Source organism: Moschus berezovskii, chromosome 22 (assembly GCF_049115385.1).
Source record: "Moschus berezovskii isolate FMDL1 chromosome 22, NW_MosBer_1.0, whole genome shotgun sequence".
NCBI lineage: Eukaryota > Metazoa > Chordata > Mammalia > Artiodactyla > Moschidae > Moschus > Moschus berezovskii.
Genome location: NC_142481.1, coordinates 26,541,822 through 26,563,396, shown reverse-complemented (window position 1 = coordinate 26,563,396; position 21,575 = coordinate 26,541,822). Strand labels below are relative to the sequence as shown.

Genomic DNA, 21,575 nt, shown 5'->3' with positions numbered 1-21,575 from the left:
TCCCAATGCTTCCCAGCATCAGAATCTTTTCCAATGAGTCAACTTGTCGCATGAGGTGGCCAAAGTATTGGAGTTTCACCTTTAGCATCAATCCTTCCAATGAACACCCACGCTTGATCTCCTTTAGAATGGACTGGTTGGATCTCCTTGCAGTCCAAGGGACTCTCAAGAGTCTTCTCCAGCACCACAGTTCAAAAGCATCAATTCTTCGGCGATCAGCTTTCTTCACAGTCCAACTCTCACATCCATACATGACCACTGGAAAAACCATACCTTGACTAGACAGACCTTGGTTGGCAAAGTAATGTCTCTGCTTTTTAATATACTATCTCAGGTTGGTCATAACTTTCCTTCCAAGGAGTAAGTGTCTTTTAATTTCCTGGCTGCAATCAGCATCTGCAGTGATTTTGGAGCCCCCCAAAATAAAGTCTGACACTGTTTCCACTGTTTTCCCATCTATTTCCCGTGAAGTGATGGGACCAGATGCCATGATCTTTGTTTTCTGAATGTTGAGCTTCAAGCCAACCTTTTCACTCTCCTCTTTCACTTTCCTCGAGAGGCTTTTGAGTTCCTCTTCACTTTCTGCCATAAAGGTGGTGTCATCTGCATATCTGAGGTTATTGATATTTCTCCCAGCAATCTTGATTCCAGCTTGTGCTTCTTCCAGCCCAGCGTTCCTCATGATGTACTCTGCATATAAGTTAAATAAGCAGGGTGACAATATACAGCCTTGACGTACTCCTTTTCCTATTTGGAACCAATCTGTTGTTCCATGTACAGTTCTGACTGTTGCTTCCTGACCTGCATACAGGATAGTAGGGAATGGCAATCCTCTCGGGTATTCTTGCTTGGAGAATCCCATAGACAGAGAAGCCTTTAGGGCTACTGTTCATGGGTTGGCAAAGAATTGGACACAACTGAGCAACCAACACTAATACTTGCTGACTATAGTTCGCTGTGCTGTACTTTAGGGTCTTGTTGTTTAGCCATTCTGAATGTAATAGTTTTGCATCAACCAACTCCAAACTCCCAGTCCATTCCTGTCCCTCCCCCCAACTTGGCAAACACAAATCTGTTCTCTATAAGCCTGTTTCTGTTTTATAGATAGTTTCATTTGTTGCATGTTTTAGATTCCACATATAAGTGATACCGTATGGTATTTGACTTTTTCATTTTGACTGCACTTAGTGATAATCTCTAGTTGCATTCATGTTGCTGCAAATGGCATTATTCCGTTCTTTTTTATGACTCAATAGTATTCCGTTGTATATATGGACTACATCTTATTTTCTCCATTTGTCTGTTGATGAACATTTAGGTTGTTTCCCTGTTTTGACTATTGTGAATAGTGCTGCTCTGAAGATAGGGATGCATCTGTCTTTTTGAATCACAGTTTTGTCCGAGGAGTAGAATTGCTAGATCATATGGTAATTCTGATTTTAGTTTTCTGAGACACCTCCATACTGTTTTCCATAGCCACTATACCAACTTACATTCCCACCAACAGTGTCAGAGGGTTCCCTTTTCTCCACATCTCCAGCATTTGTTATTTGTAGACTTTTTAATGATGGCCATTTTGACCAGTGTGAGGTTGTAAATCATTGTAGTTTTGATTTACACTTACGTAATAATTAGTGACGTTGAGCGTCTTTTCATGTGCCTACTGCCATCTTTATGTCTTCTTTGCAGAAATGTTTGTTAAAGTCTTCTGCCCATTTTTCAGTTGGGTTGTTTGTTTTTTGTTGTTAAGTTGTAGGGCTGTTTATATATTTTGGAGGGTAAGCCCTTGTCTGTCACATCATTTGCAAATATTTTCTCCTATTTGTAGCATTTTGCATTATTTTAAACTTGACTAATTTTATTTTCTTGCAACTGTGAATTTCTTAAGAGTGATTTCCTCTTATGTTGTGTCCTTAGTCCAGTACAGGAGCTAAATATATGATGAATGCATGTTTAAATTAATTGTTCTGTCAGGTTGAGGGTGTTAGTAAAGATGAGATGGCATAGCTAAAAATACTGAGCCAATGAGTGTGGAATATAAGGTGTCAAACAAGTTCGTTGGTCTTTCCTGGACTTTTCACAGTTCTGATACTTTTGAAGATTACAGGTCACTTATTTGTGGAATGTTCCTGATTATTGCATTCAAATTATGCATCTTTGGTACAAATACCACAGAAATAATGATGTAGTCTTTCTGCATCCTAGGGTGGCATACAATTTTGATTTATATCATTACTGATGATACTCACTTTGATCACTTGATTAAGATGGTATCTGTCAGACTTTTCTAAAGTTACCCTAATCAGTAAATATTTTGTGAAGTTGTGCTTTGAAACTGTATAAATATCTCATTCCTCATCATCAGTTCAGTTCAGTTCAGTTCAGTCGCTCAGTCGTGTCCGACTCTCCGCGACCCCATGAATCACAGCACGCCAGGCCTCCCTGTCCATCACCAACTCCCGGAGTACACTCAAACTCATGTCCACAGAGTCGGTGATGCCATCCAGCCATCTCATTCTCCGTCGTCCCGTTCTCCTCCCGCCCCCAACCTTTCCCAGCATCAGAGTCTTTTCCAGTGAGTCAACTCGTCGCATGAGGTGGCCAGAGTATTGCAGTTTCAGCTTTAGCATCAGTCCCTCCAATGAACATCCAGGATTGATCTCCTTTAGAATGGACTGGTTGGATCTCCTTGCAGTATAAGGGACTCTCAAGAGTCTTCTCCAGCACCACAGTTCAAAAGCATCAATTCTTCGGCGATCAGCTTTCTTCACAGTCCAACTTTCACATCCATACATGACCACGGGAAAAACCATTGCCTTGACTAGACGGACCTTGGTTGGCAAAGTAATGTCTCTGCTTTTTAATATACTATTAAGGTTGGTCATAACTTTCCTTCCAAGGAGCAAGCGTCTTTTAATTTCATGGCTGCAATCACCATCTGCAGTGATTTTGGAGCCCAAAAAAATAAAGTCTGACACTGTTTCTACTGTTTTTCCATCTATTTCCCATGAAGTGATGGGACCAGATGCCATGATCTTTTTTTTCTGAATGTTGAGCTTCAAGCCAACCTTTTCACTCTCCTCTTTCACTTTCATCAAGAGGCTTTAGAGTTCCTCTTCACTTTCTTCATCATACTTCTGGTTTATTCATTACTATTTTATGTCCGTATGGGCTTTTATGTTTTCATTCAATTTTAATCTGTTACTATAATTACTCTGTTTTTTGGCCATACTGTATGGCTTACAGGATTAGTTCCCCAATCAGGAATTGAACCCAGGACATGGCAGTGAAAGCACTGAGTACTAACCATTGGACTGCCAGGGAACCTTCATTGCTTATTTTCATGCTCATGTTGGTTAGTGAGAGCCTGGTCAAGTTAGTTTCTGTATCCTTTTGACATGTCTCCTTAATTCTTTGAGTACTTCCTTACTTTAGCAAAACAATATATATATCAGGCTGATCTTGTACTTTTCGTATCCCAGTCCTGATAACAGCTATTTCTCAAAGAAGCCCTAACTACTTTCAGTAGAAAAGAGTATTTAGAAACCAGGATCTGGATACTCGGTATGCTTATTTTCCATGAGTATGCTTTTGGGGTTGTGCTTCTTACAGAATCTTTCAGAAGACAGAGCTTGGGAATATATGTATGCTTATAGACCCTGATGCTGGGAAAGATTGAAGGTGGGAGGAGAAGGGGATGACAGAGGATGAGACGGTTGGATGGCATCACCGACTCAATGGACATGAGTTTGAGTAAACTCTGGGAGTTGCTGATGAACAGGGAGGCCTGATGTGTTGTAGTCCCTGGGGTCACAAAGAGTCGGACACAACTGAACGACTGAACTGAACTATATACATATATTGGTCATTTGTCTTCCACCAATCTCAGTCTCCCAACTCAGGAAGTTACAGACACTGGTGGTTTAGTTGCTAAGTTGTGTCCAACTCTTGTGATCCCATGAACTGTAGCCTGCCAGGCTCCTCTGTCCATCGGATTCTCCAGGCGAGAATACTGGAGTGGGTTGCTGTTTCCTTCTCCAGAGGATCTTCCTGACCCAGGAATCGAAGCCGGGTCTCCTGCATTGCAGAAAGATGCTTTGCTGACTGAGCTATGAGGCAAGTCCTTGTATACCTATATACATCTATATTTTTATTCTTCTTTCTCTTTTGAGTTCATGCTGATACCTCCAGTTGCAGTTTAGTACCATACGGTTCCTCCTTGTTTTTCTCCCTGTGTTTGTAACTCCTTTGTTCAACACTGCAAAACTTTATTCCCTTTAATTTTAATATATTTACTTATTTGAGCAATCTCCCTCTGTATAATTTAGCTTCTTTTGCCATTGCTTCCCCGTTTCCTACACGTTGATACCTAATTATCCAACTTGGACATACATAACTTGCCTCTAGACTGTGACTGCTTTCCTCCTTCATCCTCTGTATGCTGTGACACCCAGAGCGGCCCTCCTGCTTATCTGTTGACACTCTCCTCATCCTCGTTGGGTTCTGACTCCCCATTTTGGGCAACACTGCTGGGCAGATAGCCTTCACCTTACTAAGATTTTTATATTCTACTTAAAAGATGCCCTATGCTTCTGCTCCCTCAACCTCATGAATATCTTGTTTACCCTCCTGGGACTCCAACATCTTATGCTGGGGTGCCCATCCATGGGAATGTTCTCTTCATCCTGCTCAGGCTCGAAGGCCTCACATGAATGCCCTCCTCACCCTGCTTTAATTTCTAATTCCCATGCTGGTCTTCCACACTCCCCTCATGGGCACACTCTACTTCCTGCTTAATCTTTGATACCCAGCCCTAGCAGCCCTATTATATGGACATTCTTCTTACTGCTTGGGTTCTTATGCTCAGAGCTGGCTGACCTTGCATGAATACCCTTTGTACCCTGCTCAAGCTTTGTTTCCCTGTGTTGGCTATCCTCCATCACCTCACTGGTTTCAGCTGTGATATCCTGTGCCATCCCCTTAAGGGTACATTTCTCACCATGCTCTGACTCCGATACCCTATGCTAGACTCTCTGCCTTCCCTCCTCTGCTGCTGCTGCTAAGTCACTTCAGTCGTGTCCAACTCTGTGTGACCCCATAGACGGAAGCCCACCAGGCTCCCCCGTCCCTGGGATTCTCCAGGCAAGAACACTGGAGTGGGTTGCCACCTCTACATACTGTCATTTGGGCTACCCATCCCAGGAGACTTTGACTTTGCTTGGATTCTAACCCAGTAGGTTGTCGTGTGTGTCAGGCAGAATTTCCTCTTTTCATCCTGCTTTCTTGGGTTCCATCCCACCCTTCCACTCTCTCCCACCTTTCCCCACCCCCACCCCTAGATAAGTTATTCATTATGCTTGGGTTCTGACACCACATACTAGGCTGCAGATATTTTATTTACATTGCTTGAACTCTGCATTGTAATCTTCTCCGTCTCCCTCCCTCTCCCCATTAATACTTTGCTCACCCTGCTTGGGCTCTAAAACCATTTGCCAGGCCTCCTCCACCCCCACCCACACCATGGATTCCCTTCTCATTCTTTACTTCTGACACTCAGCCCTAGTCCTCCTTACCCTTCTTGAACTCTGAACTCTACAGTTCTTTAAAGCTGTATTGCAAAAATATTCTTATAAGATGTTTGGAAATTATAAATCAATAAAGGTTTTACTCAGTAGTCAGGTCATAGGTAGGACTTTGTAAGTGTTTATTCTAGAACAGACTTAAATAGCTTCTTCTGAAAATAGTATAAATAAATTAAGAAAGTATAATATATAACAAAAATGGTTAAATAGAATAATCCATTCTGTATCTCATAAGTGTTACTAAGTTATGTAGAAAATAATTGTGAAATTTTAAAGTGAAAAATAATACTTATTAGAAAAAATAGATCTCAAGTTATTCTTATTTCCCAAATTGTTGCAATCTGTGCTACTGCATATTGTTTAAAATTATTGTAGACCACTAGCTTGAGGAAAACAGTAATAAAATATATTCAAAAAGAAGTGATATGATTAAGTAACAGCAAACTAGTAAATGGATTTAAACTTAAATGAGAAAATTTTATTCAAACAGAGATCACATACAAGTTATTCTTGGACTTAATAATCTTCTAGAAACCAAATATCCAATAGACCTGCAGCCAGTACATTTTCCAGTGGAGATGCCAAGTATGATGACTGTCAAGTCCAAAGTGTTTTTAACAGAATGAATGCTGTCTCTCTTCAATGCAGAAGTATGTTGGCACAGTTGGAGGTGCCAGGCATTTTGTTTTAGAATGTCTGATGTGAAACCATAGCCTTGGGATTCACCAGCTTATTGAGGTAGTTAATAAAGACATGGAAGAGTAGGGCAATTAGTTTGCCAAACGATTTGCAAGAACTCTTTGTAAGTCTTTTTTAACTCTTCTGGATGCTAAAGTAGCTTTGTATATAGAGTTAAAAAACAAAGTGAAATCCCATTTTAGAAACAAGATACAACCATTTATAAATACATTTCCAGTATTATTACAGTGTTTGCATCTAGTATCAGGGAACACTCATTGTTTGAATAACTAATATCTATGCTGAGCATTAATTTACTTTTCATTAATTTTTTAAAGCATTTCCAACACAAAATATAATTTTTTTTTTTTACCACAACTACTTCCATTTAGCTGATTGCTTGACTGTTGAATAGAAACATTCATTTATTTACTCCACCACTACCACCTTTTATATTGTTCATTTCTGCATAAAGATAAGTCTCTGGTATTAGTTGTGTACAACTATGATTTGTTTGGTTACCTGAAAGTTAATAAGTGTCTTCAGAAAAGTTCAAGAGTAGGTGGACTCTGAAAATTCTGATCTTTACTTTCTGACTCTGAAGCAGTTGAATATTGAATTCTAGCTATCAGGTCAACAGAGGCAAAATGGTGATGTTGTTGTTGTTTGGTCCCTAAGTCATGTTCAACTCTGTGGCCCAATGAACTGTAGCCCGCCAGGTTCCTCTATTCATAGGATTTACCAAGCAAGAATACTACAATGAGTTGCCATTTTCTTCTCCAGGAGATCTTCCCAACCCAGGGATTGAATCCTTGTTTCCTGCATTGGCAGGTAGATTCTTAACCGCAGAGCCACCAGGGAAGCCCCAAGAATAATTTACAGAGTTCTTTTTAACAGCTCATCTTAGTTAAGCCTTATAGCAACTCTGAAGACTATGCACTGTCCATGCATAGCTTTAATTTTTATTGTATGTATTGATTAGATTATATATTTTAGTAAAAAGAACATTCTTGAGCCTGCTGTCCAGACCAACTTATTTCTTCTAATCCTTTGTCCTATATCCTTGTCTCCCCATCAAAGGAAATTGCTGTCCTAAACTTTATTATTCCCTTCTTTTGTTGTTTTATCACATGTATTTTTCTTTTTTCTTTTTTAACTATTAAACACGTTTCATATTCTTTATTGGTAAAACTGACCTCACATAATTATTTTGAAATTAAGTGAGTATGTATGTAGAAGACCTTTGAACAGTACCTTTACCAACAACCAAGTGCTCAATAAATGGTAGCTGTAATTGCATTATTAATGGTGTTATTTTGCAAAGGGAAAAAACTAGAAAAGCATGTCTTTTCTCAGCTGTTTCATTTGTTTTTGTCTCCCTGGACTCTTCTGTGGGAAAGTGAGGAGTATAAGGGTTTGAAGTCTTTCATTTTTTGAAACTGGGCAACATGTAAAATAGTACAATGGGATTTGGTTGATCAGCAGTTAGGAAACAGAGTTTCTAATTGAGAATAATAAAAAAAAAAAAAGCTTCACTATTAAGTTACCAGTTTTTTCTTCTCTTTCACTGCCTTGTGCCCTCAGGATAGGATTTCTGTCTCCTTGAGTTTGATACAGTGTGATGGGACTCCCCCTATAGCCAGCATTGCAGAGTTAAAGACCAAATTGCCCAGAAATAACTAGTGATATAAAAGGATCAATTAGAATTTATTGAATGACTGACTGAACACACATACCAACCAGGCAGCCAATTTTTGCATTGTTTACCTTCCCACCAAACATTAGGAAGCATTAGTTTGCTTTTAATATCTGAAAATGTTTTCATTCCTCTTAATTGCTGTAGGCTCTGCACTGTTGCACTAACGTGAAACAAATTCTTGATCTTCTGAGCTTGCTTCCTTTTCTGCCTGATTTCTTTTTTTCATACACTTATGTTAATAATTTATGGTAACTATTCTATTGTACTTGATCTAAGTCTGTTACATGGATACTTAATCCCACTTATATTGGGATTTTGGTCAACTAAAATTCATAATGAACCATTAAATGAGTTGATTAACATTATTATTGCACAAATTATTAGCACATTAATGGAAAAAATATGATCACCCCAATTCTGACAGACCAAGGAAAGAATTCTTTAAAAAGCAAAAGTAAAATCATTTCTAGATTTTGAAAAAAAGAATGAGAAAGAGAGTGAGTACATTCGAGTACACTGCACAAGAGCAGTTTTTTACCAGATGTTACATTGATCTGTATCAAAATTCACTTTATTCTTTTGGGCAGATATTCCAGCTTTTCATTATCTGCGATGAATTATGACATATGATATATTCCTCTTAGGCCTGTGTCATTTGCAAATTCCTTATCTTTTTTCAAGTTGTTGATGTAACAACTAACTGCATTTCTCAAGGTGGGGAACCCATAACATTTTTGAGTGCTGTTGCTTAAAGGCATCTGTTTTATGAAGTCTACATTAATTCATCTTATTCATAAGAAGTTTTAAAGATTTTCATCAGGTTATTTTACTGAATGTAGGATACCTGTGGGTGTCAAATTTTCCTGATCTAATGGAAGAACCTTAAAAAGCAAATTAAATTAGTTTGCAGTTTAGCCTTCACAGTTTCACTTTTTACAAACAGAAACTATATGAAGAAGTATTTTATCCATGAAGTTTATTAGGAACATTGAGAGACCTAGCTCACTCTTGTGCAGTTCTGTTATTTTTATTCTATTCCTGTTTCTCTCTTTTTTAAAAACAGCTTTTACCCGTGTATAATTTGCATATCATAAGATTCACCCATTTAAAGTGTACAGAGTCAGTGGTAGTTGGTATAGTTTATAGAATTGTGTAGCCATTGCCATAATCTAATTTTGGAATTCTTACTACCCCAAAAAGAAACCTTGTAACCGTTTTCTCTCTCTAAAAGAAAAATCTTGAAAATTTTTAAAAAATCTAGTAGGTTCTTTATTAAAAAAAAAAAAGCAGTACAGATTATACTTTTGTTTTCTAAGGAAGTCTTTTCTCGGCAAACTGCTTTTCCATTAATCTAGAATTTCATTCCTCCCATATTTATTTAGCTGATTTAACAGATAATGCAAGGTAAATAGATATGGCTGCTTAACATGAGGCAGGATTGTTTGTTGTTTTCATGTATTTAAAGGGCCTATGCTCTTCTTTGGGCTTCCCTGGTGACTCAGACAGTATAGTATCCGCCTGCAATGTGGGAGACCTGGGTTTGATCCCTGGGTTGGGAAGAGCCTCTGGAAGAGGGCGTGGCAACCCACTCCAGTACTCTTGCCTGGAGAATCCCCATGGACAGAGGAACCAGGTGGGCCCCAGTCCATAGGGTTGCAAAGAGTAGGACATAACTGAAGCAACTTAACACACATGCAGGCCTGAGAGTAAGACCAGTGTATGTGGTCAGGTTGTATAGTTTTATCTTGGAGGGAATCTCTTTGGTGTAATGGGCTAAAATAAAAGTTTCATTGAGGATTTAAGTTGCTTAAAGTAGTGGAACCAAAAGAGTTCTATCTAAAGTCAGAGCCTGTGATGCTAAGGACTATTAACTGCTGTTTTCCTTGGAAAGATAGGATAAAACTTCTGAATTCTCTAATTTTCAAACACTTGAATCAGTTACTCAGAAAATATCTTTGGTGAAGGAATGAATCCATGCGTCCTACACCTTCCACTTGACTTATTTGGTTTGGAGGGTAGGCTGTGGGGAAGACTGAGATATAAGAAGTTCTATAGTTAGTTACTTGCCAGTGTATTTTTACTAACACTGCTTTTATACTTCTAATTTAGACTCAACTTTGTATTTCTCTTTGGGAAAGTGAAATGTGGTTAGTGATTGGGCTGTTTCTAGGTTTGTTTTTTTTTTCCCTTGACATAAATGCATTTTGGCAGATCCTTTCTCTTTTTATCTAAGTGAATTTTACTTTCATATTTCTTTCTGTTTATCTCCTCCCCCCAAAAAAGGTCTTGAGTATGCTTTTCTTTATATATAAAAAGCTCTTGTTTTCATCATGGATTGAGAAAAATAATTGTATTAAAATCAATATTTGATGACAGGCATTTCTGTTTTAATTAGTTTCTCCCTACTCTTTCCTGTATATTATTTGAAAGATGGAAATAATTTACGTAAGCCTTCTCAGTTCAGTTCAGTTCAATCGCTCAGTTGTGTCCGACTCTTTGCAGCCCCATGGCCTGCAGTGCACCAGGCCTCCGTGTCCATCACCAACTTCTGGAGTTTACTCAAACTCAAGTCCATTGAGTTGGTGATGCCATCCAACCATCTCATCCTCTGTCGTCCCCTTCTCCTCCCATCTTCAATCTTTACAAGCATCAGGGTCTTTTCAAATGAGTCAGTTCTTCACATCAGGTGGCCAAAGTATTGGAGTTTCAGCTTCAGCATCAGTCCTTCCAATGAATATTCAGGACTGATTTCCTTTAGGATTGACTGATTGGATCTCCTTGCAGTTCAAGGGACTCTTAAGAGTCTTCTACAACACCGCAGTTCAAAAGCATCAATTCTTTGGAGCTTAGCTTTTTTTATAGTCCAAGTCTCATATCTATACATGACTACTGGAAAAACCAAAGCTTTGACTAGATTGGATTTTGTTGGCAAAGTAATCCCTCTGCTTTTTAGTATGCTATCTGCTGCTGCTGCTAAGTCACTTCAGTCGTGTCCGACTCTGTGCAACTGCATAGACAGCAGCCCACCAGGCTCCCTGTCCCTGGAATTCTCCAGGCAAGAACACTGGAGTGGGTTGCCATTTCCTTCTCCAGTGCATGAAAGTGAAAAGTGAAAGTGAAGTCACTCAGTCGTGTCCGACTCTTCGTGACCCCATGGATTGCAGCCTACCAGGCTCCGTCCATGGTATTTTCCAGGCAAGAGTACTGGAGTGGGGTGTCATCGCCTTCTCCGAATATGCTATCTAGGTTGGTCATAACTTTTCTTCCAAGGAGCAAGCATCTTGTAATTTCATGGCTGCAGGCACCATCTGCAGTGAGTTTGGAGCCCAAAGTCACTGTTTCCATTGCTTTCTCATCTATTAGCCATGACGTGAGGGGACCAGATGCCATGATGTTAGTTTTCTAAATGTTGAGTTTTAAGCCAACTTTTTCACTCTCCTCATTCACTTTCATCAAGAGCTCTTTAGTTCTTCTTCGCTTTCTGCCATAAGGGTGGTGTCATCTATATATCTGAGGTTTTTGATATTTCTCCCAGCAATCTTGATTCTAGCTTGTGCTTCATCCAGCCCAGCATTTCTCATGATGTACTCTGTGTATAAGTTAAATAAGCAGGGTGACAATATACAGCCTTGATGTACTCCTTTTCCTATTTGGAACCAGTCTGTTGTTTCATGTCCCAGTTCTAACTGTTGCTTCCTGACCTGCATACAGGTTTCTCAAGAGGCAGGTCAGGTGGTCTGGTATTCCCATCTCTTTCAGAATTTTCCACAGTTTGTTGTGATCCACACAGTTAAAGGCTTTGGCCCAGTCAGTAAAACAGAAGTAGATGTTTTTCTGGAACTCTGTCGCTTTTTCAGTGATCCAGTGGATGTTGGCAATTCGATCTCTGGTTCCTCTGCCTTTTCTAAAACCTGCTTGAACATCTGGAAGTTCACAGTTCACGTATTGCTGAAGCCTGGCTTGGAGAATTTTGAGTATTACTTTGCGCCATCTATGGGGTCGCACAGAGTCGGACACCACTGAAGCGACTTAGCAGCAGCAGCAGCAGTGTGTGAGATGGGTGCAATTGTGCAGTAGTTTGCGCATTTTTTGGCATTGCCTTTCTCTGGGACTGGAATGAAAAATGATGTTTTCCAGTTCTGTGGCCACTGCTGAGTTTTCCAAATTTGCTGGCATATTGAGTACAGCACTTTCACAGCATCATCTTTTAGGATTTGAAATATAGCTCAACTGGAATTCCGTCACCTCCACTAGCTTTGTTCATAGTGATGCTTCCTAAGGCCCACTTGACTTCACATTCCAGGATGTCTGGCTCTAGGTGAGTGATCATACCATCGTGATTATCTGGGTCTTGAAAATCTTTTTTGTATAGTTCTTCTGTGTATTCTTGCCACCTCCTCTTACTCTCTTCTGCTTCTGTTAAGTCCATACCATTTCTGTCCTTTATTGTGCCCGTCTTTGCATGGAATGTTCCCTTGGTATCTCTAGTTTTCTTGAAGAGATCTCTAGTCTTTCCCATCCTATTGTTTTCCTCTATTTCTTTGCATTGATCACTGAGGAAGGCTTTCTTATCTCTCCTTGCTGTTCTTTGGAACTCTGCATTCAAACGGGTATATATTTTCTTTGCTTCTTTGCCGTTTGCGTCTCTTATTTTCATAGCTATTTGTAAGGCCTCCTCATTTTGCCTTTTTGCATTTCTTTTTCTTGGGGATGGTCTTGATCATTGCCTCCTGTACAGTGTCACAAACCTCCGTCCATAGTTCTTCAGGCACTCTGTCTATCAGATCTAATCCCTTGAATCTATTTGTCACTTCCACTGTATAATTGTAAGGGATTTGATTTAGGTCATACCTGAATGGTCTAGGGATTTTCCCTACTTCAATTTAAGTCTGAATTTGTCAATAAGGAGTTCATGATCTGATCCACAGTCAGCTCCCAGTCTTGTTTTTGCTGACTGTGTAGAGCTTCTCCACCTTTGGCTGCAAATAATATAATCAGTCTGATTTCAGTATTGACCATCTGGTGATGTCCATGTGTAGAGTCTTCTCTTGTGTTGTTGGAAGAGAGTGTTTGCTGTGACCAGTGCATATTCTTGGCAAAACTCTATTAGCCTTTGCTCTGCTTCATTCTGTATGCCAAGACCAAATTTGCCTGTTGCTCCAGGTATTTCTTGACTTCCTACTTTTGCATTCGAGTCCCCTATAATGAAAAGGACATCTTTTTTTGCACATCAGATGATCATTATATCTACTACTGTGAGTAAGAATCTCCTAGAAGAAATGGAGTAGCCATCAAAGTCAACAGGAGTCTAAAATGCAATATTTGGGTGCAATCTCAAAAATGACAGAATGATCTCTGTTCGTTTCGAAGGCAAACCATTCAGTATCACAGTAATCCAGGTCTATTCCCCGACCAGTAATGCTGAAGAAGCTGAAGTCGAATGGTTCTATGAAGACCTACAAGACCTTCTAGAACTAACACTTAAGGCTTTTAGCAACAGTTTAACAAGCTGAAAATTTTTATTATGTTCAGAAAGATGTAAAATTTCCCAAATGCTTTGACGATGAAAATTTTAAGTGTTAAGTAATAGTTTTTCAGAAGAAAATTTTGAGTTGATTCTTTATTATAAACAAAGATCATTTAATACTACAACTTCTAATTTTAGTTTTCTTTCATGATATTCTTTCTTATTCCTATCTGCGTGAAATTCAGAATACATATTTTAACTGGGAGGATCAAAGTATTTTTGAATTCAGTAAACAGTTAACTAGCAATATTGTTTGCTGCTGCTGCTGCTGCTAAGTCGCTTCAGTTGTGACCGACTCTCTGCGACCCCATAGACGGCAGCCTACCAGGCTCTCCCGTCCCTGGGATTCTCCAGGCAAGAACATTGGAGTGGGTTGCCATTTCCTTCTCCAGTGCAGGAAAGTGAAAAGTGAAAGTGAAGTCGCTCAGTTGTGCCCAACTGGTAGCGACCCCATGGACTGCAGCCCACGAGGCTCCTCAATCCATGGGATTTCCAGGCAAGAGTACTGGAGTGGGTTGCCATTGCCTCCTCCATATTGTTTGCTACCAAGGATAAACTGCCTTCTAGTGCTACTTTTATTTTTTTAATCACTTAGTACAAATAATAATCTTCCTTAATTGTTGAAATGTTGCTTTTCTTGGAATACTAGGCAAGTCCCTTAAACTCTGTGCCTTGATTCTTTAGAAAATGAACATAGGATTCTAATTGATCTTCTGAAGTTTTTTCCAACATTGATTCTACTATCTTTAGAGGATATCTTTATTATTTCTGTCCAAAATACATGTAATAATAATTATAAAATAATTTTTGAGTAGTAGATATAAATTTGATTTTATGGACAATTATAATATTATTAAATATATTTAAAAGATACAGTTTTCTTTAATCTGGGATACAAAAGTAATCATAGTCTAAAAAAGGCATTTATGCTTTTTCATTTCACAGAATCCTATGCTTGTGCCTTTCTTGAGTTGGAGATACCTCAGAGTAAGAACATTCCTTGAGTCATAACATTCCTCTTTTTAGCTTCTTTAGGAGGGAAAAATTCAATATGATAGCAAATTTAAATATTTAATGAAAGTGCTGGATAAAAGAGCAGGAGTAGACTAATGGTCTTTGAAGAAGCCAATTTATAGCTGATATACACTAGTACATGAGATCTTATATGTAAAGGATGATAAATAATACTTTTTTTTTTAAACAAAGAAAGATGTTAGAGCATCTTGGGTTATTTGACATCTCTAGTGTATAGTTTTATATGGTTTAAAAATTTTGGTAACTTTTTCTGTATATCATCAGCATGAAAGGAAAAGCCAAGAAGAAAATGGGAGTCAGAATGAATGGAAAATTCATTGTGCAATTCACTAAAATTATAACAAAAGATAAATGTTTGCTAATAATTTTTACAACAGTAATTACATAAAGTTTAGTGTGTGTGTGTATGAATAATATAATTTTTGTGAGTGGAAAGACATTAATTTTGTGCTCATAAAATTTTTTTCTCTTTCTCCCAACAGAATCTGTCTATGATCTTCTCCCAAAGGAGTTACAGTTACCTCCATCTAGAGAAACATCTGTAGCATCAATGAGTCAGACAAGTGGTGGTGAGGCAGGCTCGCCTCCTCCAGCTGTAGTTGCTGCTGGTATGCATTTCATTTTACTTTTTAAAGAAAACTAAAGCATTATCTGGTCAACATGAACAGTGCTGGCAAAATTCGTATTAAAGAGTGTGATTTGAGGGTTTGTTTCAGGAGGTTTTAAAATACATACTTTTAACATTAAAAATTTTCTGTAAAATACTCTCATACATTTATTATTTCTTAAAATTTCACATTGGTACATCTGTTAGTGCCATCTCCCAGAATGGATCTTATCTTCAACTATGGGAGTGAGTTTAAAGCTCTTTGGTTGACTGCACATAATAAAGTTATTAAATACCAAGCTGTGGATAGAAAATTACATTTGAGTCTATAAAACAGTTATTTTTGAAAGTTTGCTCCAAGAGGAAAATGTTTAATTTTGTGTAATCTGAAAAAGGACTCAAGCACTCAAGTGTTTTTTTTTGTTTGTAACGTGTTACTATAACCTTTTCCCTACATTTAAAAACATGTGTGACCTTACACTTATTTTAAATTCAATTAAAAATAATGGAAGATTTGAATGTAATGTTTATATAGATACTTTTTTATATCAGTGAAAAAGTATGGAAAGTAATGTTTGAAATTTATCAAGTTTATTTTTAATCAGCTCTCAAATCATACACTTTATAATTATATAAAATTTGTCAAATTTTTACTGAATTAAAAGATTGACATAAACTATTAGGAAAATGTCTTGATTATGATAAATAATAAGAATGCTTTCAATAATACTAGATTGCCCAACTGTGATTCTTTTTTTAGTTGGGTTTACAGATTACTGTGTTTGGTTTTTTTAAAAAAGTTAGAAAATTATATGTACATACTCTGAAGCTTTATCTGTCTCTTCCTAATTAGAGGTTTCTTGCCCAATATGATACCTTTCATCTTTTAAAATGATACTTAAAATCCATCAGAGGATTGTTTTCAGTAAATTCTTTTTGTTTCAAAGAGAACAGTGAAGTGGAAGGTTGTGGTTTAAATGAGGATATTGGTACTCAAGTAGAACTTTGGGTATTTTTCTTATTTGCATTAACCTAAGTCCAGTCAACTTTGTGTACCAGTATTTCCCATGAGCCGTACAGTGCAATCTGCAGCCTTCCTGGTTGAGGGCAGGAAAACTTTAACCATGGCCAAGAAACACACCAGCCCTGCTCACTGTTCATGTGTTGCCAGACATTTTCTAACAGATTCTGTGGATTTAATTGTGAACTTTTTAGTAATTAAATTGTAAAGATGACCTGGTTTCATTTTATATGCACTGAATATTTTTTTCTGGAATTTAAGTATTTAGTTTTAAAATAGTATCAGATAATAAAGTATTTTTTAAAAATTTTAAATGAAATATTTCACTTTAAATCCACAGGTAGAAATTGACTAACTGATTTCTTTTGTATCTTTTGAGATTTTTTTTTAAAGCCATGTTGAATCTGTATAGAACTAAAAGTCTGTTTCTTCTGTGCTTTTTAACATCTGTTGACAGTAGATCCAGTTCCTTTTAAAAGCTGAAAAATGTTAGCTAGGTTTGGAAAAAGAACAACACTTCCTTTTAAATAATACCAAACTCAGTTTTAGAAGTTTTTATATATAAATATTGAAAGTTTTTGAATTTGAGTCACTGATGGAATGTTGATCCTTCCTCCCTCTCTCCCTCCTTGCCTCCATAATCCTCTCCAGATAAATTAGAATGAAGGCTTTGAGTTGAAAAATCATAAAAGTAAGAATTAACTAAAGGAAATATTCTGAAGTAATGAAGTCTTTTATTAGATCAAGCAGTTATTGACATTGTAAGATTGTGAAAAGAGTAAGGAGGTGACCTTGACAATTTTCATATATTCACACACAGAAAGTTTCTGTGATTTAAAACCCATTTGTAATTTTTTTTTATACATATTTACTTTTAACCAACATAGACTTATTCTAGAATTCTAGTGTCTTATTGGTAGAGCCTTCATCATATAACATTATAGGTAAGAGAGTTTAAATTGCAGAATAATTATTGTAGGGAGTTCAGTTAGTATGTGTATTTAGAGTTGCTTTTTTAAAATTTGGCATATTAATATCCTTAGTGACACAAATGTCAAAGAGTTTTGGAGTAAATTACCAGTTACTCAGTGTTTCCTGGCCAAAAGATTAGATTTTTAGGGAAAGATACATTAATTTAGACTTTTGTGATTTTTTTTTAATCTATAGCATTTGCTGTTTTAATATGAAATGCATAAAAATGATGACTCTTGATGTAGTTAATTCTTCAGAGTTTTGAAGGAGCTGGATTGGCTGCTATCAGGTATGAGGGCCTGGTGGGAACAGACTTCTAGTTCTGCCATAAAGGTTTGTGTTTCACAAATTCTGAATCAATTTAAATTTTAAAATTTAGAGACTGGGCATATAGATATTCATGTACATTTTAAATTATTTAATTATTAAAAATGTGTTTCTCAGATTCGCCAATCTATATTTTTTTCCCTTTACCTATTACTGAAGGATTGAGTAAACAATGCTGCTAATCCACAATCCAGAATATTGGGTAAAAGAATGTCTCTTAAACCTCCTTTTCTGTCTCTACACTATACACACCTTTAATACTGTCATTTATAATATCTTTAGTCTGGTAAGACCCTGGTTTGGGAGTAGGGGAAAGAGGGCTTCCTTCCTCACAATGTCTCCCCTCTCCAGAGAGCCAAGTGTCACAGTCTGAAGGTGTAGTTGAAAATCAGCAGTCTGGAATTTGTATTTTAAACCATTTTTTAAAAACATCTGTTTTTATCCCACTGGAAAGTTTCTTAGTAGTTTGAGATTCAGTATGTGAATGTGTAAAAGTTTTAAAGTACAGATTTCCTGAAGAATATTGTAGGTTTTTGGTAATTAAGACAGAGGCCATTTTTCTAAAATAAAGTTATCCACATGAACTTATTATGTTTTTTGGCAAAATAAGGAGTTGTTCAAGGAGTAGATAAAAAATGCAAGTTGTGAAAGGATTCTTTTTGATGTTTCTTTAATCCTATAGTGTAGGTTATAAGACACTAAAATATATTAGTAAGAATTACTAAGAAGAACTAAAACAGTCACATTAGAATTTAGGGGTTTTAAAGAGATATGAACTGAACTGAACTGAAAGAGATATAGCAGGTGTTTTTCTTAAATAACAGCTTTATTGAGATATTGTTGTTGTAAACTGAAAGGTGAATTGATCTTGTTTATTCTGTATGATCAATTCCTATGTTTCCTAGAAAACTGGACCACTTCCAAAAGGAAGTCAGTTACAAACATGTTGCCAAGTAGGTTTTAAAAGTACTCCTCATTTTGTCTGTTAAAATTCCATATAAATGCATACATTTATACATACAGAAATATGTGTGTATGGACCTATGTATAGATGTTTACTAACATCTGCATTATTAGAATGAAGAAAGCATCAGCAGACTTGGACCATAATGGTTAATTCAGAAACAATTACCAATTTGGGAGACTGTCCATATTGTAAATTTTCATTGACAAAAAGTACACGTGGCTTATTAATGATTTATTCTCTAAATGTTTACCTTTTTTGTCCTCGTGATTTTTAGCAACTTTTATAAATATTGTGATTTATTCATTTTCTGATAGAATAAGCACATTTTTGTGTCACCCAAGTTTTAGAATAGCATTTTGAAACTGCACAGATTCTCAACCATTCATAGAAAAAAATACATATATCAAATAGTTTCTTTTTCCCTGTTTTTTGTAGAATTTCACATTAATAAGTTAATGTACAGAAGTGGGCTTACTTTTTTATGTTACCGATAAGATTGATAATAAGCAAAAGGTATTACCATAACCGTTTTATAATAATTAATTATATAAATAATAGTAATCAAGTTATATAAAGACACTCCAACTGTACTAGAGTGAGGGGAATTGATAAGGGTAGGGTATAACAAGAGACTTCACCTATTTCTGTGACATTATTTTTCTTTTCCTATATGTGAAATACAATAAAATTAGCTTGAGCTTTGAAATCATAAAGAACTAATATGAATCTGATTGCTATCTTATCATTTCTATCATATAGACAGAATCTTGTGGAAATTCAGTAAATTTTTCATATTACCCCTGTAACTGGACAGTAATGACAACTTTATTAAGGCTATTAAGAAGATAGATACTTAATGTTACTTGATGATTAATAATGTTTAGATGAACATTGATCTCCCTCCCACATGGATTTCTCCTTTCATTTGTTAGTAAGGTTTTTAAAAACAGATCTTATTTTTATAAAAACAAGTTTTTAAGCTTTGTTTTGCTTCTTTCTTTCCATTCTTACTCTGTTTTTTACATTATTTTGAAGTTTTGTGTATCAGACAACACATGGGCCGTGAGATTTCCTCTCTGAGTTAGTCTTTAATGTTGACACTCTCTCAAATCTTTAATGTTGACGCTCTCTCACTGGGAACCTTTGTAAATAAAAAAAACATGGATGGAGGATGATGAGTCATAGGGAGAACAGACATTTCCCAGTGAGATGATTCTGCAAATTTGACTGATTAAGTATTCTTCCTAGAATGCTCTTCCCACTTTTTAAAAGTTAAATGATAAAGTTGGGTGATCGATTATCAAAATTTTTTAGTAGAGCGATTTATTGCTTTTGGCTTTTGTCTAGATGTTTTATTTTATCTACAGTTGGATCTAATATACACTCTAATCCAGATCCAGTTGTAAAACCATTCTGAATTATTAAGTTAGAAGATTTTAATGATACAAAAACTATTTTCTTTTCCTTTTTTTGGTCACTTCTAAAAAATGTAAAGACATTGGACTGGTGTTGGCAGGAGTGCCTTTATTATTTAATCTAAGCTATTTAAAAATATATGATAAAGCATTGAAGTGACCTTCAAATAGCATCGCTCAAAACTGCTTTTTCTCTCCAGTCCTTAAGTTAATATGGTGATAACCTCTCTTTTTGTCTTCAAGTAAACATTACCTTTCAGGTAGTATAATTGCTGTCTGTTTAAAACCTGTTCTTTCCGGGGTCTTTGTCAACAACAAATACAGTTGTCAGCTAGTATAGTTATTCCCTATTGTGTTTAAATTATTTGAGGGTGAGGATAATATCAATGATTGATGATACCTAGTAGTATTTAATTCACTGAATTATAGAAGGCATCTTTCTCTTCCAAGAAGATTTAAAAAACAAATTGTATAATGTGTACTTAGTACCTGTTTTACCCTGTGCTTAAATACCTAGGATTGAATAGGACAAAATACATATTTTAAAAGCATTGCTCTAAGTGTCATGACACTTGCAAATGTTGTAAACATTTTATTTTTCAATAAACATTATTTAATAAATATTATGTGAATATATTTATTAATGGCACTCAGAAAAGGTAAAAATAATTATTTTAGGAGAATTTAGATTAAAAGTGGGAGAGTAGTTATTGTATAGTATTAGAATTCTGACTGGCAGTTTGATGAACTGGAGGAGAAAAGGATGGTCTGTAGTAAATCAGTAACAAACCTTTCAGTTTCAGCAGTAGAGCTAATTTTTTACAAAATAGAGCCACTGGAATCAAGCATTTTATGCATAGTAGCATATCTAATTTAAAAGTGTAAATTAGAACTTCTCTGGCAGTTCAGTGGTAAGACGCCAAGCTTCCAATGCAGAGACATGGGTTTGATTCCTAGTTTGGAACTGAGATTCCACATGCTGTGTGGCACGGACACAATTTTTTTTTAATTAAAAATTTTTTAAAGTGTACATTAGTAACTTTTGAGGGGAGGGGTATGAAGAAGTGTTTGAAAGCTGGCCTGAGAAATGAAAATACTATTTTGTTGTAAAATGGAGATTTTTTTTTTCTGCTTTTGTGTATTTGTCAGAACATAACATTTTCTGCTCTTTAAGGAAATTTGGGTAAGGGGACAGTTTCAAAACATTTACAGAGCATTCTGGCTTATGGATTAGATTGCATTAGTAAACAAAAGAGCAAATTGGTGAATATGAGTTAACAAAAATTTTGAATAAGAAATTTTCCCATATGCATTTATTTGGGTGTTAATAATTTAATTTTTTAAAGTTTGTTTTAAAACATTGCTTATTGTAGCATATAAACTTATGTTGGGTGGGACAAGTACAAATGAGAAGTTGAAACTGTTTTAAACATGTAAATTAAATGATAGACACTACGATTTTTGGGTTTTGGTTTTTTTTTTCTGTTTTGTTTTAATTTTTGTTTTTTTGGTAAAGTAATCTGGATTGCTTATTTTATATGCTGGGATGCTAGTTGTTTTTTCTATTAATACACTTAACTTGCATTCTAGCTTCGCCATTCAGAGACAGGCATCGTGTGGTGGGTTGTGTGACAGTGTCTGTCAATAGTGAAGACAAATAGTGCCAGAGACACTTAACCCATCCAATCTCACCCAGGGTATAGGTCGGTCTCGTTTTCAGACTTCTTCATAAGTCTTTTTTTCTT

At 36.3% G+C, this 21,575-nt stretch overlaps 1 protein-coding gene across 11 annotated transcripts in view; it reads left to right on the top strand.

The window, feature by feature from the left end:
- Positions 1-21,575, top strand: part of NFAT5 (nuclear factor of activated T cells 5) — a 191,083-nt gene that overhangs the window by 118,180 nt on the left and 51,328 nt on the right. For 9 of the 11 annotated variants that reach the window (XM_088830608.1, XM_088830610.1, XM_088830606.1 and 6 more), the window contains one exon: positions 15,004-15,129. In XM_088830608.1, coding sequence (XP_088686734.1) covers positions 15,072-15,129 — 58 coding nt within the window. In that variant the 5' untranslated portion in view covers positions 15,004-15,071. Of the gene's footprint in view, positions 1-15,003; positions 15,130-16,415; positions 21,534-21,575 lie in introns of those variants that run through there. The other 2 variants (XM_088830615.1, XM_088830612.1) reach the window with 2 other exon arrangements.